A 17,265-nucleotide genomic window follows, 5' to 3' on the forward strand; every position below is an offset into this window, starting at 1 on the left:
CATCTCTGTATATGGGCCTTGAATATATTTATATAAAGTAATCATGTCACCTCTCAAGCGCCTTTTTTCTAAAGAAAACAGACCCAGTTTGGCTAGCCTCTCCTCATAGGTTAATTTCTCCAATCCCCTTATTAGCTTTGTGGCCCTTCTCTGAGCTTTTTCTAGTTCTGCAATATCTTTTTTAGCAATCGGTCCCCAGAACTGCACTCCAAACTCAAGGTGAGGTCTTACCAGGGCTTTATATAATGACACAATTATGCTTTCCTCCCTTGAATCAATGCCTCTTTTAATACATGCTAGTATCTTATTAGCCTTTGAAGCCGCTGCCCTGCATTGTGCACCCATCTTTAGCTTGTTATCTATTACTACTCCCAAATCCCTTTCCTCCTGTGTTTGGCTAAGTCTTGTCCCATTTAAAAAATACGTAGCCTGCTTATTTTTACTTCCAAAATGTAGAACCTTGCATTTTTCCGTATTAAATCTCATTTTCCATTCACTTGCCCATAGTTCTAATTTTAGCAAATCCCTTTGTAAAGAGAGTTCGTCCTGCTCTGACCTAATGACCTTACTTAACTTAGTATCATCTGCAAAAATAGAGATGTCGCTATTTAATCCCTGCTCCAAGTCATTTATAAAAATATTAAAAAGAACAGGGCCCAGTACTGATCCCTGGGGGACGCCACTGATTACCTTTGTCCAATCTGAGTATGATCCATTTACTACTACTCGTTGCTCCCTATCTTTTATCCAGTTATTTATCCATGAGCTAACATTTTCAGCTATTCCCAGTCCCTTAATTTTGTGCATTAATCTCTCATGTGGCACTGTATCAAATGCCTGTATTAAAACAAAATATCAGGTTTCTGAATGTTAAATGAAAAATGATTGTACAGCTGAAAAAAATGTGTTAAAGGGACAGTCAAGTGAAAAACAAACAAACAACTCATGTTTCAAATAGGGCATGTAATTTTAAATAACTTTCAAATTTACTTTTATCACCAATTTTGCTTTGTTCTCTTGGTATTCTTAGTTGAAAGCTAAACCTAGGAGGTTCATATGCTAATTTCTTAGACCTTGAAGGCCGCCTCTAATCTAAATGCATTTTGATAGTTTTTCACCACTAGAGGGCATAAGTTCACGTGTTTCATATAGATAACATTGAGCACATGCACATGAATTTACCATGGAGCCAGCTCTGATTGGCTAATGTGCAAGTCTGTCAAAAGAACTGAAATAAGGGGGAAGTCTGCGGAGGCTTAGATACAAGGTAATTACAGAGGTAAAACGTGTATAATTATAGCTGTTGGTTATGCAAAACTGGGGAATTGGTAATTAAGGAATTATCTATCTTTAAAACAACAAAAATTCTGGTGTTGACTGTCCCTTTAAGCTGTATTTTAAACCAGCTGAATTTAATAACGCTTCTTGGTTCAAATATTCAAGATTTCTAAACGTCTTAAATAAGCTAGGAATTAATAAATTCAGTAAGAAGAAGAAAAAAAACATTAGATGCACCAGTACAGTAAGACCAAAGGATAAAAAGCTTAAATACAGAAAGAAAATATTATAAAACTCTTCACATACTAATAAATGGGAACTTCTCATACCTCGGCTAATTCTCTGCTTTTCACCAGACAGGATCCCAGGAGTGTCAATCACGCTGATGCTCTCCAACACCGGGTTAGGTAACTGTGCACAAACAAACCTGTGCAAGATCAGAATAAATCGGTCAGTAAGTGGACGCTATCAGTTAGTTTTTACAGTGGTTGTCAAACAGGTTGTTACAAATTTGTAATGAAAGATTATTAAACTAAGATTTGCTTAGCTCAAAGATATGGAGGAGTATGTTTTTGATGAAGGTTTGGTGTGAGGATGAATCTGCATTCAGTTTTACAGTCTCATGCTTGTATGGATTCAATAACTCACACTGTAAGTTGCATTGCAAGCCCTGCTGAATCTGTGAGGTCCCTCAATGATTGTGTATACCAGTGATGGCCAAAATCCTTACAGATGGGAGCCCAAGGTCAATATTTTAAATGCATTAAGGGCCACATTTAAATTTATAGTTAAACACACAAATAATTAAACATTTTCTAATTAAACATTTTCTAAAAATGTCCAGTGTCACAGGGTCAGGTTTAGGTAAGGTTGCAGGGTACCAGCTGTCTGCTGTACTCCTCTCCAGAGGTCCCCATGGTTTGTCCAACTACAAGAAGTCCCCAGTGCTTTTTCCTGGGGCCACAAAAAAATAAGTTATGCTTAACTGATAATTTCATTTCCATTGTGGGGAGGAGAGTCCACGGCTTCATTCATTACTGCTGGGAAATTAAAAACTTGGCCACCAGGAGGAGGCAAAGTCACCCCAGCCAAAGGCTTAAATACCTCCCCCCCCCCACTTCCCTCATCCCCCAGTCATTCTGCTGAGGGAACAAGGAACAGTAGGAGAAATATCAGGGTTAAAATGGTGCCAGAAGATGAATTAAATTTAGGTCCGCCCATCGGAGATACGTGGACTCTCCTCCCTACAATGGAAATGAAATTATCAGGTGAACATAATATATGTTTTCCATCTAAAAGGGAGGAGAGTCCACGGCTTCATTCATTACTGTTGGGAAACATATACCCAAGCTCTAGAGGACACTGAATGAAACCGGGTGGGTAAAAGGCGGACCCTAAACCACAGCCTGCAAAACCTCTGTCCCAAAAACAGCTTCCGCAGAAGAAAAAAAAACCCATCAAATTTGTAAAACTTTGTAGCTGCCTTACAAATTTGCTCCATAGAGGCCTAATTCTTGAAGGCCCAAGACGAAGCTACAGCTCTAGTTGAATGAGCCGTGATCCTCTGAGGAGGCTTATGTCTGTCTGTCTCATAGGCCAAGCGAATCAAGCTCCTCAACCAAAAGGACAAATTAGTAGAAGAGGCTTTCTGCCCCTTGCGCTTCCCTGAATATACCACAAAAAGAGATGTAGATTGTCTGAAATCCTTTGTAGCCTGAAGATAGAACTTTAGGGCACGAACCACATCCAGGTTATGAAGTAACCTCTCCTTAGAAGAAGAAGGGTTAGGACACAAAGAAGGAACCACTATTTCCTGATTGAGGTTACTGTTAGACACCACCTTGGGAAGAAACCCCAAACCAGTGCGAAGCACAGCCTTATCCGCATGAAAACCCAGATAAGGAGGCTCACATTGCAAGGCAGCCAGTTCAGATACTCTGCGTACCGATGCAATGGCCAACAGGAAGAGAACCTTCCAGGACAGAATCTTAATGTCAATGGAATGCATAGGCTCAAATGGAACCTTCTGCAATACTTAAGGACCAAGTTTAAGATCCATGGGAGAGCAGACTGTCTAAAGAGAGGCCTGATTCTAGACAGAGCCCAAACAAAAGATTGGATGTCAGGGAGTCTCCTATGCAACAAGACTGATAATGCCGAAATCTGTCCCTTTAAGGAACTGGCGGCAAGACCCTTCTCCAAACCGTCTTGGAGAAAGGACAGAATCCTGGATACCTTCACCTCCATGCTTCTCACACCAGGATAAGTAAGTCCTCCACACCTTATGATAGATGCGACGAGTGACTGGCTTCCTTGCCTGAATTAGAGTATCAATCACACTTTCAGAAAAGCCTCTCTTGGCCCAGACTAGACGTTCAATCTCCATGCAGTCAGCCTCAGAGAATCTAGATTTCGATGTTGAAAAGGTCCCTGTTCCAGCAGATCCTTGCGACAGTGTAACCTCCATGGCGGAGAGGATGACATCCCCAACAGATCCGCAAACCAAGTCCTCTGGGGGCCACAACAATCAAAATGGCTGAAGCTTGTTCCTGTTTGATGTGTGCCACTACACGAGGTAGAAGTGGTAACGGTGGAAAAATGTAAGCTAGGCTGAACCCCCAAGGCACCGCTAAGGCATCTATCAGCTCTGCCTAGGGATCCCTGGACCTCAACCCATATTGCAATTTAGTCTAGACGCCATGAGGTATATCTCCGGCATTCTTCACCTGAGACAAATCTCCGCAAACACTTCAGGGTGAAGAGACCATTCCCCCAGATGAAAGGATTGCCTGCTGAGAAAGTCTGCTTCCCAGTTGTCCACACCTGGAATGTGAATCACTGAGAGCAAGCAGCTGTGGGACTCCTCCCACTCCAAGATCCGAGACACCTCCCTCATGGCTAGGAAACTCCTCGTACACCCTGATGGTTGATGAAAGCCACTGAGGTAATGTCGGTCTGGAATCTGATGAAGTTGAATGACCCCAGAGGAGGTCATGCCTTCAGAGCATTATAGATTGCTCAGAGTTCCAGAATATTTATCGGAAGGAGAGACTCCTCCCGGGACCACTTTCCTTGTGCCATCCTGGCACCCCAAACAGCTCCCCATCCTGCCAGACTTGCGAACCTGGTCACAATCTCCAAGGACGGTCTCAAGAAGGATGTCCCCATGGACAGTTGCTCCGAACGGATCCACCAAGAGAGGGAGATCCGAGTCTGAGCATCCATGGATATCTGTTGTGATAGATCTGAATGATTGCCGTTCCACTATCTCAACATGCACAATTGAAGAGGTCTGAGATGGAACCTGGCGAATAGAATGACGTCTATGCTGGAAACCATGAGTCCGATCACCTCCATACACTGAGCCACCGAGGGGATTGAGAAGGACTGAAGGGCAAGACAAGAGGACGCAATCTTCCTGCGTCGATGGTCTGTGAGAAATATTTTCATGGACATAGAGTCTATTATCGTGCACAGGAACTCCACCCTGTTGCTGGGAACCAGGGAACTCTGGTCCTCTGCAAGACTGAGCGATGGCGCCTGGACTAGGATGTCGTCCAGATAGGGCGCCACAGCAATGCCTCGGGATCTGGCCACTGCAAGTAGGGCCCCCAGAACCTTCATGAAGACTCTTGGGGCCGTCGCCAGACCAAAGGGAAGGGCCACAAACTGAGTGTTGGTCCAGAAACACAAATCTTAGGAACATTAAAGTGGTCCCTGTGAATTGGCACATGAAGGTAAGCGTCCTTCAAGTCTATAGTTGTCATGAACTGTCCCTCTTGAACTAGGGGCAGAATAGATCTGATCGTTTCCATTTTGAACGATGGAACACTCAGAAACTTGTTTAAACACTTTCCAGAATCGGGCGGAACGTTTTGAACCACAAAAAGATTTGAATAGTACCCTAGACCCCCTTGGGGTACTAGTACAATAACACAGAGAGAGGAGAGATCCCACACACACGCTACAAAGGCCTCTCTCTTTTCTGGTCTTGAAGACAGGTTTGACAGGAGGAATATGCCCCTGGGCGGATGGGATCTGAACCCTATCCTGTAACCCTGGGCGACTACTTCCAGAGTAGAGAGATAATCTGCCCCCTACTTTGTCCGGAGACTGGTCGGGGGCCGCCCCTTCATGACGATTTTGTCTCGGCAGGCTTCTTGCTCTGCTTAGACTTATTCCAAGAATGAGCCGGCTTCCAAGTTCCCTTGGATTGGTCCACTTTCACGGCTGGCTGGTGGCGCTGGGCCTTGTCAACACGAAAGGTACGAAAAGTAGATCCTTTATGCTTAGCCTTCTTATCCTGCGGTAGGAAAGCTCCCTTGCCTCCCGTAACCGTGGATATGATCGAATCCAATCCTGGACAGAATCTTTCCTTGAAAAGGCAGGGACAACAGCCTTGACTTAGAGGTCATGTCCGCAGACCAAGACTTTAGTCACAGAGCCCTGCGAGCTAAAACGGAAAAACCTGACACCTTAGCGTTCAGGCGAATAATTTGCATATTTGCATCACAGATTAAAGAATTGGCGACCTTCAGCACCTTAATCTTATCCTGTATCTCGTCGATGGAAGGCTCCCCCTCGACCATGTCACACAGGGATTCACACCAATATGTTGCAGCTCCAGAAACAGCTGTTACGGCCACTGCCGGCTGAAAAACTAACCCTGTGTGTTAAAACATCTTCCTTAACAGGTTTTCTAACTTTTTATCCATGGGCTCTTAAAACGACGAACTATCCTCGAGGGGAATAGTTGTCCGCTTCGTGAGCGTGGAGATAGCACTATCCACCTTAGGGACAGTACCCCACAGCTCAAGCTGTGAGTCCGGAACTGGGAACAGTTTCTTAAAGGAAGAAGAAGAGGAAAAGGAAGAACCTAAATCACTCCCATTCATTCTTAATATTAGCCATCTTAACAGAAACCGAAAAGGCCTGAGGCATCACCCTGTCCTCATATACCTTATCAAGCTAAGGAATCGCAGGTTCCTCCGGAAGCATCGGTTCCGGAAACCTCCAGAGTAGCAAGCACTTGCTTCAGCAAAAAGCGCAAATTCTCTATTCTAAACCTAAAGTCAGGCTCCTCCGCAGCCGGCGGTTTAGATGACACGGACTCCGACCCAGAAGGGGCCTCCTCTGAAGAGTCGGAGTGGGCCTCATCATCGTATTAACGCCTCTCATATTTCCATAGGGGTAGACAATCTCTGGGCCGGGCCGCCAGGATACGCCCTATGCTTACGCTTAGCAGAACGTGGTAAGACATGGATCACTTTCGATACCACCGTTTGCAGTTAATCCGCAAAATCTGATGGCCAAAGAATCTCTCCCGCAGGAGTAATGGTTGGACCCTGGCCCGCTGCATGTGCAATTGGAGATGAACGCACCTCACGGGACAGGGAACCCTCAGAGGTGGACGGCTCAGTAGTACTAGACATCTGTTTACTTTAAGATGTCGTAACTTTATCAACGTATGTGGAACATAGTTGAGCAGGCTGTTCTACCAGAACCTCCTCACAATAAACACAGGAATGAGACTTTGTTAAAGAGGGAGTACCCTCTAACGCGTCAAGAGTCCTCCATAGCTTGCGCTTTTATTACGGACTAGATTAACTTAATAAATAGGCACCTATATAACCTCCAGTGGCCGGGGCACTCACCACCTCCTATGAACCGGACTACAGAAACCATTTTGTCTCCTGCGCCGCTGATCAACAGCGAAAGAGGGATAGCCACACCCCGTCACATGTAATGCCTGGCAGGATCGCCCCTGCACTAAGGAGAAAAACGCGCCAAAAAAAAGGGCCGTGCAATACTCCCGTAAATAACCTGAAAGTTCCACACATTGCCAGAGCCTCATCTCGCACATAACGCAGCAATGACACAAACAATATCATGCATAAACCCCCCCTGTTCAATAATCCCCTTGCCAGGAATATTAACCCTTGATTCTTTAAAGATAAAAGGCGTCGCACTGTGAACCTGTTTTCCGTGATATCATTATGTAATAAAAAATAAAATGATCTTCTTAGAATCTACGCTGTGGAACAGCAACACGGCCCTTCAAGTGTGACAGGTTAGTAGCCTCGCTCCTGATATTGACTTGAGTGCAGAAAGCAGGCAGAGAAACTCGTCAACGCTGATTGCTTGTGGAGCCGTTAATGGTTTCGTAGAAAGATTCTCCCTGCATCTCCAGACTCTAACTTTCACCAAGGCTCTAACTGAGAGGCTGACAGGACTACTTAAACTTCAGTCTCAATGTGAAGAGTACTACCCTCCATAAGAGACTACTCCGATCTTCAGCACTTCTCTGCTCTGCCATCCTCCTGTGATGAAAGGCAAAGAATGACTGGGGAATGAGGGAAGTGGGGGAGGTATTTAAGCCTTTGGCTGGGGTGCCTTTGCCTCCTCCTGGTGGCCAGGTTCTTAATTTCACAACAGTAATGAATGAAGCCATGGACTCTCCTCGTATACGTTGTAAGTTATGCTTTTTCCCGGGGCTGCATGTGACCCAAGTGCCACCAGTTGACCATCCCTGATGCATATGAAAGTACAGCAAATGAATATGTTCAAATATTTTTTTTTCTACTTTGACAAAAAGGTGGTTAAAGCAGTTTAAAGGGACATGAAACTCACATTTTATTCTTTCATGATTCATATAGAGAGTGATTTAACAACTTACTTTGTATTTTTCTGTTGGAGCAGCAATGCACTACTGGGAGCTAGCTGATCACTTCTGGTGAACCAATGACGACACATGTCAACAGCAAGCTCCCAGTAATGCATTGCTGCTTATGAGCCTACCTAGGTATGCTTTTCAAATAAGGATACCAAGAGAATGAAGAAACTTAGATAGAGGTTTATGGGAAAGTTGTTAATTGCATGCTCTGCCTGAATCATGAATGGGAATGTTTGGGTGTCATGTCCCTTTAAACATAGTAGATTAGAAAAATATGAATGTTTATTCACAGCTGATACTCAAGGATTAGTTGCTCACTGGCTTATAAGGACAATTCCCACAACTCAATCATTGAGCAAGGTCTCCACAACTATGAAAAAAAAAAGTTGCCTTATTCAGGATATTTTTGCTGCCAGGGTAATGATAAATAACAATGCAATTAGGGATCTGGTAGAAGCAGTAATGGGGCTGTTCACTCTTAGATTTTATATAACTTGCTCTGCTCCGATTTTTTACTCCTTATGAAGATTATGTGTAACTTCTGTCATGTAGTAAGTTCATTTGTATTGTAAACATCATAACATTTGATGGGCAGGTCATAAACACATTTACATTTATCACTAATTTGACAATCTTGCTATTTCATCTGAAACAATAAACATTATGTTTTATACTAAAGTTTTATCATAAAAATCACTAACTTACGCATAGCAAGGCTATTGCATGTTCTCTTTTCTGCTTATTTCTGGCTTCATAGCCCTAGCGCTTTAAATAAGAAGGCACGTAGACGATATTACACTGTTAGAGGAGCATACTAACATGCACCCTTACACATGACCATAAACTCACAATTCAGTAAATCGCTACCTTAGCACCATCATTAACAAGAATCTGATCATTAAAATTGAAATAAATTGGGGTTTTTTGCAGCATAGCAAAATATTTATTGAAATCACAATAATATTCCGCTTAGGCAAAAAAGTTTCCATTTGCAAAGCAAACATTTTTCCTATTTATTTTCACACCGTCTGTCTGTTTGTGGAACATGTACTGTAAATCGCATTACAGTTAGGAAACTTTACACTACGTAATGAAAAGCTGAAGATCTGTAACAGGAGTATAGTTTAACCCTGCAAAACATGAATGGTAGAGAGCGACCTGCAGCCAAACTGACTAAGGAAATGAGCTAAAATGGCACAGGCACAAGATCCATCTAAAAGTTTTTGCATGCCAGCGCTAGGTTTCATAAAGCCAAATTAAAGGCAGAACACACAGTCAAATGGAAGCCAGATTAAAAACTTTCATAAGATACAGTATTAGATAGATCAATAGAGTTAAAATAAATAAAAACGCTTAGCTACTACAATTATCAAAATTTCTCTTGCGATTGTTTGTTCAAACTAAGATCATTTTCATGAGAGCATACTGAGGTATGCTGAGAAGCATGCATGTGTTTTAAGCACTATTTGGCAGCTATGTTTTCAAAGTTATACAGAGTTCAAGATATGTGCACGCACCCCAGCTTATCTAGATATGCTCTAAACTCTTAAGGAATGAAGTGAAATGTCAGCATAGGATATCAAGAGAACAAAAAAGTAAATTTGATTAAAAACAAAATCCAGTTTATTTCAGTTAACAATTGTTCAATCTGTCTGAATCATTAAAGTTTAATATTGGCTTCTATGTCCCTTTAAGTTTGTAGCTAGATATGGTAAATTGTGCTTGTTTGCTCACAGTCACACCTACCAAGATCTCTATTAAATGATTCCGCTGATGGACAGACTCAGAATATAAACACTTTTATTTAGTGTTTCCAATGTACTGTGATAGTGTATTGACTTGTTTCTTGAATGCAGCTGTGGACTCTCTCCGTTTAAGAAGCAAAGCCAGTTATAAAGATGATAAATATGATGCAGCACCATATTATCTAGCTGTGTATAAAACACATCACATTATAATGTCACGTCTCCCAGGTGAGCTGTATTTCAGGGAACTCACCTGAATTAGTACAACAGTCTCCCCCTCTCCTTTCTTGCCTGCTGGCTTTTCATTTGCTATCTAATGCTAGCTGGCTTTATTCATTCTAATATGGAGAGTGCCCATATCTCATTCAATTAGCGTCATAATAAACAGCGGATCATATTCTCAAACTCAAAAAATCCCATCTGCAGCACTTTGTGATGTTTTACATAAGTTTAATTCTGCCCCCATTGGGACTGCACTTGTTTAATGTATCTTTATATGGGCATTGTAATGTAAAATGAGTTTCCCCTTAATGTTTTCTCAATTCCTTGTTATGGTAGCTGTAGATTATACAATAAACATAAATTGTATCTTTGTTTATTTTTGTATATGAAATAGCTGTCTTTGCCATTTGAAGCCTCAATCCATTGTTTCCAATAACATGCCCATAAATGGGTTGAGCCAACAGTAATAACGGACTTCCTAATCGTATATATCCTTCTTTACATTAAGGCCTTTGTATCTTAACCCTTTGAGTGCTAAGCATTTTCCCACCTGGGTGCTGGATTTTAGGGTTTTTAATTTTTTTGTTTTGTTTTTCAGATCCCCAAGACTTATACCATTTGAAAGATTAGGCGGTTACCTTTCCAACGGTGGGTTTTGGGGGTCTGTAGCTACTTAGATGTCTGATATACAGGCATCTAAGTAGCATGCCCCATTTCCCTATACTGTCTATTGTGAATTTTAAATAAAGTTGCGGTGATGGCATCACGTCATTGCGCGTGAAATCACCACACAAAACGTTAAGCCCCAGCAATGCCTGTCACTATGCAGGCCCGATCGCCGGGGTAGGAGCGGATGGGAGCCCCCGGATCTCCCTCAAGGAGGTGGGAGAGTGCTAGTGACGGCTCTGAGCTATCGTTAGCACCTGACTGAGACAATTTGCGATGGCTCAGAGCCATCGTTAGCACTCAAGGGGGTAAAGGACCTTTAAATGCAGTAGAATTGCATATTAAACAAATCTATACTATGCAGTACTTACGTGTGTGGAACAGCTGCTGGAAAGAAATTCTGTGCTCTTGCAGACTGTGGAAACTGCCTGTTCCACCTGACAATGTTCCAAAAATGTAAATGTCCACAGCACCAGTATAATAAAATGTCTTTATTGACAACAAGACAGCAACGTTTCGTGATAAAAATCACTTAATCATGCTATCTATCTATAATTTAGATAGATAGCATGATTAAGTGATTTTTTTGTTGTTGTCAATAAAGACATTTTATTATACTGGTGCTGTGGACATTTACATTTTTATACTATGCAGTAGATTTAAAAGGACAGAAGCGCCACATGGCCCAATATTGTTGGATACAAACAGAATAATGTGTGACAATTGCACTCACATGTCAAGACACCCCTGATGGTGTAAAGGGAGCGGTCTGGGATCAAAACCAGTCACCCAGAAGACTGACCTCCGGTAGATAATCAGTAATCTGTATAGGATAATACAGAACACAAGGGGTGCCTATATGGCCTAGTACTGTTGGTACAAGCAAGGTATGGTATAGTAAAAAATAAACTCACATTTAGTAGAGCACCTACCTTGGTGCGATAGAGGCAAGCTGGGATCAATTTAGTCACCCAGTAGACCAATTCTCCAGTGATCAGGAACTCCAAGCTATCCAGTAGCAAGATAATGGTGTAGAGAAAGAATATAGTTCGGCAGCAAGTGATAAGTGTAAAACTTACTTTATTAAAATGCTAAAATAGCAACACGTTTCTCAGCCAACCAGTGGCTGTTTCATCAGGCTCAATCTATACTATAATCGCGTTTGTAATGCGTCCGGTGTCGCCAGTTGCGCATGCATCCTCAAAGGAATGTTGGCAGTGCGAGGCAGCCAAAAGAATGTTGGCTGCTTGCGCAGCCAAAGGAATCAACCTGGATGCAGCGGTGGATTCTTTCACCTCCCTGCCATTTTCAGAATCCATCTGGATGCAGTGTAGGCAAACAAAGTCTTAAAAAAACAAAATTTATGCTTACCTGATAAATTTATTTCTCTTGTGGTGTATCCAGTCCACGGGTTCATCCATTACTTGTGGGATATTCTCCTTCCCAACAGGAAGTTGCAAGAGGACACCCACAGCAGAGCTGTCTAAACAGCTCCTCCCCTAACCCCCCACCTCCAGTCATTCGACCGAAGACAAGTAAGAAAAAGGAGAAACTATAGGGTGCAGTGATGACTGAAGTTTAAAAAATAAAAACACCTGCCTTAAAGTGACAGGGCGGGCCGTGGACTGGATACACCACAAGAGAAAGAAATTTATCAGGTAAGCATAAATTTTGTTTTCTCTTGTAAAGGTTATCCAGTCCACGGGTTCATCCATTACTTGTGGGATACCAATACCAAAGCTTTAGGACACGGATGAAGGGAGGGACAAGGCAGGGACTTAAACGGAAGGCACCACTGCCTGTAAGACCTTTCTCTCAAAAAAAGCCTCAGAGGAAGCAAAAGTATAAACTTTGTAGAATTTAGAAAAAGTATGAAGCGAAATCGCCGTCTTACAAATCTGTTCAACAGAGGCCTCATGTTTAAAAGCCCATGTGGAAGCTACCGCTCTAGTAGAATGAGCTGTAATTCTTTCAGGAGGCTGCTGGCCAGCAGTCTCATAAGCTAAACGGATTATGCTTCTCTTGATTGAAGGTAACACAACACTAAGTCACCACATATCTCTTGATACTTCCTATCTTGTCGAGAGTTGCAAGAGAATGACTGGGGGTGGGGGTTAGGGGAGGAGCTGTGTAGACAGCTCTGCTGTGGGTGTCCTCTTGCAACTTCCTGTTGGGAAGGAGAATATCCCACAAGTAATGGATGAACCCGTGGACTGGATACACCTTACAAGAGAAACCAAGACACGCAACCACCCGCACGAAACAAAAAAACACGTAACCGCACTCAAGAAAAAAAACAAAAAAAACCTAACTGCCCGCACGAAGTATAACAAAAAAACCTAACCTCCCGCACAATGTATTAACAAACACTAAAACCGCCAACCCCACATCGCAAAATAATAAAGTAATTAACCCCTAATCCGCAAACAAAATTAAAATATTAACCCCTAAACCGCCAACCCCACAAATCGCAATAAACCTAATTAACCTATTAACCCCTAAACCGCCAAACCCCCACATCGCAATAAACCTAATTAACCAATTAACTCCTAAACGCCAACCCCCCACATCACAAATAACTAATTACTAAGCCCCCTAACCTAACACCCCCTAAATTAACCCCAATACTAAGTTACACTTAAAATAATAAAACCTAACATTAAATTACAATTTTTTTTTCTAAAATTAAAGAAAACAAAATTAAAATAAAAAAATTAAACCTAATCCCTATGAAAATAAGAGCCCCCCACAATAAAAACACCCCCTAATCTAAAGTAAACTACCAATAGCCCTTAAAAAGGGCCTTTTGTAGGGCATTGCCCTAAGTTAAACAGCTCTTTTACATTTAAAAAAATACTAAGTCCCCCTAACAGTAAAAAAACCCCACCCACCAAACCCCCCCAAAATAAAAAACTTAACACTAAAAAACCTAAAACTACCCATTGCCCCTAAAAGGGGCAATTGTATGGACATTGCCCTTAAAAAGGGCATTCAGCTCTTTTACAGGCCATTAAATCCCTAATCTTAAAAATAAAAAAAAATCCTAAAACTAAGCCCCAAATAGGTACTCATCGTTCCCTAAGTCCGACGGAGAAGGTCTTCTTCCAGGCGGCTCCATCATCTTATATCTTCATCTGGAGTGAAGGCAGCGCGGAGCGGAGCTGGCTTCCCCGATGCATGGATCCTCAGTGGCGGTCCTCCAGGCTCCACTTCAAGCAATCGTTCGTCGCAGACTGAAGATTGAATGCATGGTACCCCATATTTATTGGGGTACCTTGCATTCCTATGGGCTGACATTTTGAAATCAGCCAATAGGATGAGAGCTACTGAAATCTTATTGGCTGACTTAAACAATCAATAGGATTTTAGTAGCTCTCATCCTATTGGCTGATTTCAAAATTTCAGCCAATCCAAATGCAAGGTACCCCAAATTGAATGCGGTAGCTTGCATTTAATCTTCAGTGTACGACTGACGTTGATGAAGAGGAGCCTCCACACCGCTGAAGACCGCTGCATCGGGAAAGACAGCTCCCTCTGCTCCGCCTTCGTTCCAGATGAAGATAGAAGATGGTTAAGCAGCCTGGAAGAAGACCTTCACCGCCGGACTTCAGGAACGGTGAGTACCTATTTGGGGCTTAGTCTTAGGCTTTTTTTTATTTTTTGGGGTGGCTATTTATTTTATTAGGGTTTTTTGGGCAGTAAAAGAGCTGAATGCTCATACAAATGCCCCTTTAGGGGAAATGGGTAGTTTAGTGTTAGTTTTTTTTATTTTGGGAGTTATACTGTTAGGGGGTAAGTGCTAATTTGTTTAAGTAAAAAAGCTGTTTAACTTAGTAGTTTAGTATTAGATTAGGGGGGGGGGTTATTTTTGGGGGGGGATTTTTTTATAGGGGTATTAGTTTAGGTTTAAATGTTTTATTTTGGATAGCTTTGTATATTGTTTTCTGTAATTTTACATTTTCTGTAATTTTAGCTTTGGGGTTTGCAGTTGATTTTTTTAAATAAACTGCCCTCTGGACAGGCTTATCCCCTAGTGAATAATAAAAAGACAATGCAATAGCACTTAGTCTGAATTTCAAATGAGTAGATTTTTTTTCAGATGAAGTTAGTTACATTTTTCTTCCCCTTGCATCAGGTGATGGCCATCAGCCAATTGCAAAATGCATATACGTAAATACTGTGAATTCTTGCACATGCAAAGTGGGAACTGCTGCTTCCAAGTGTGTATATAAAACATTGTGATCGTTTTGATAATAGAGAATGCAATTGTAAAAAAAAAAACTTTTCAATCATGAATGTTTCATTTTGACTTAGTGCTCCTTTAATCCTCTGTCATGACTAGTTCATTATAGCGATGTATATGGGGGGTATATTGTGAGTTAGCGGCCCTTTAGCTAAGGCAACCATTCACACCTCTGTCTATCAGGTGTATGCTGCATGTACTCACATCCTTTTAATCATGGCCCCCATAACTGGGACAATTAAACTACTAAGCATATCCTAATACACTCATCTACTATCCAGAGTAATATAAGACTGCTTGCCCCACTTAAAGATGACTCAGTAAATCAGTATGTCCCTTAAATGCATCATTTAAAAAAGGGACATGAAACCCAAAAAAATTCTTTCATGATTTAGGTAGATCATAAAATTTTAAACAACTTTGCAGTTTACTTCAATTATCAAAATTTGCTTAATTCTCTTGGTATCATTTGTTGAAGGAGCACCAATGCACTACTGGTTTCTAACTGAACACATGGGTGAGCCAATTACTATCAGTATATATATATGCAGCCACCAATCAGCAGCTAGAACCTAGGTTCTTTGTTGCTCCTGAGCTTACCTAGATAAACCTTTCAGCAAAGGATAACAAGAGAAGGAAGTAAACAAAATAATAGAAGTACATTGGAAAGTTGTTTAACCCCTTAACGACACGCGTCGTACAGGGTACGTCTTGCACAAACTGGTCTTTAAAGACCAGCGACGTACCCTGTACGACGTTGGGGTTGAAAGCGGCTGGAAGCGATCCTGATCGCTTCCAGCCGCTTTCCGGTTATTGTAGTGATGCCTCGATATCGAGGCATCACTGCAATAACATTTTTCCCCATCCGATGCAGAGAGAGCCACTCTGTGGCCCTCTCTGCACCGGACATCGATGCCGCAATCGTTGGTGGGTGGGAGCAGACGTGGGAGGCGGGTGGGCGGCGATCGATGGCTTACCGGTGGGCGGGATTGCTGGGGGGCGCGCACGGACGCGTGCACAGGGGAGGCGGGCGGGCGCGTGCACGGGGAGGGAGCGGGTGGGAACCGTTACACTATGGAACAGTGGTTTCTATTTAGAGGGAGAGAGGGGGGATAAATATGTTAATCGAAGGGATCTGGGAGGGGGTGGGGAAAAAATAAAAAATATACATTTTTTTTGTAAACTGGGTACTGGCAGACAGCTGCCAGTACCCAAGATGGCTCCCAATAATGTAGAGGGGGAGGGTTAGAGAGCTGTTTGGGGGGGGATCAGGGAGGTTTGGGGCTAAAAGGGATCCTACACTGCAGCATATGTAAATATGCTCCCAAAAAAAAAAAAAAAAAAAAAAAAAAAAAGATACCTTTTATTTTAGTACTGGCAGACTTTCTGCCAGTACTTAAGATGGCGGGGACAATTGTGGGGTGGGGGAGGGAAGAGAGCTGTTTGGGAGGGATCAGTGGGTCTGATGTGTCAGGTGGGAGGCTGATCTCTACACTAAAGCTAAAATTAACCCTGCAAGCTCCCTACAAGATCCCTAATTAACCCCTTCACTGCTAGCCATAATACACGTGTGATGTGCAGCGGCCTTTAGCAGCCTTCTAATTACCAAAAAGCATTGCCAAAGCCATATATGTCTGCTATTTCTGAACAAAGGGGATACCAGAGAAGCATTTACAACCATTTGTGCCATAATTGCACAAGCTGTTTGTAAATAATTTCAGTGAGAAACCTAAAATTGCGAAAAAAAATACGTTTTTTTTTAATTTGATCGCATTTGGCGGTGAAATGGTGGCATTAAATTTACCAAAATGGGCCTAGATCAATACTTTGGGTTGTCTACTACACTACACTAAAGCTAAAATTAACTCTACAAGCTCCCTACATGCTCCCTAATTAACCCCTTCACTGCTGGGCATAAAACACGTGTGGCGCGCAGTGGCATTTAGCAGCCTTCTAATTACCAAAAAGCAACGCCAAAGCCATATAAGTCTGCTATTTCTGAACAAAGGGGATCCCAGAGAAGCACTTACAACCATTTATGCCATAATTGCACAAGTTGTTTGTAAATAATTTCTGTGAGAAACCTAAAGTTTGTGAAAAAGTGAACATTTTTTTTTATTTGATCGCATTTGGCGGTGAAATGGTGGCATGAAATATACCAAAATGGGCCTAGATCAATACTTTGGGATGTCTTCTAAAAAAAAATATATACATGTCAAGGGATATTTAGGTATTCCTGACAGATATCAGGGTTCCAATTTAACTAGCGCTCATTTTGAAAAAAAAGTGGTTTTGAAATAGCAAAGTGCTACTTGTATTTATGGCCCTATAACTTGCAAAAAAAGCAAAGAATATGTAAACATTGGGTATTTCTAAACTCAGGACAAATTTTAGAAACTATTTAGCATGGTTGTTTTTTGGTGGTTGTAGATTTGTAA

At 42.0% G+C, this 17,265-nt stretch overlaps 1 protein-coding gene across 1 annotated transcript in view; it reads right to left on the reverse strand.

The window, feature by feature from the left end:
• Window positions 1–17,265, reverse strand: part of LOC128658131 (EH domain-containing protein 3-like) — a 142,482-nt gene that overhangs the window by 84,737 nt on the left and 40,480 nt on the right. Inside the window, 1 exon segment of the mRNA XM_053712631.1 lies at window positions 1,608–1,705. Coding sequence (XP_053568606.1) covers window positions 1,608–1,705 — 98 coding nt within the window.

This window comes from Bombina bombina, chromosome 4, assembly GCF_027579735.1.
Source record: "Bombina bombina isolate aBomBom1 chromosome 4, aBomBom1.pri, whole genome shotgun sequence".
NCBI lineage: Eukaryota > Metazoa > Chordata > Amphibia > Anura > Bombinatoridae > Bombina > Bombina bombina.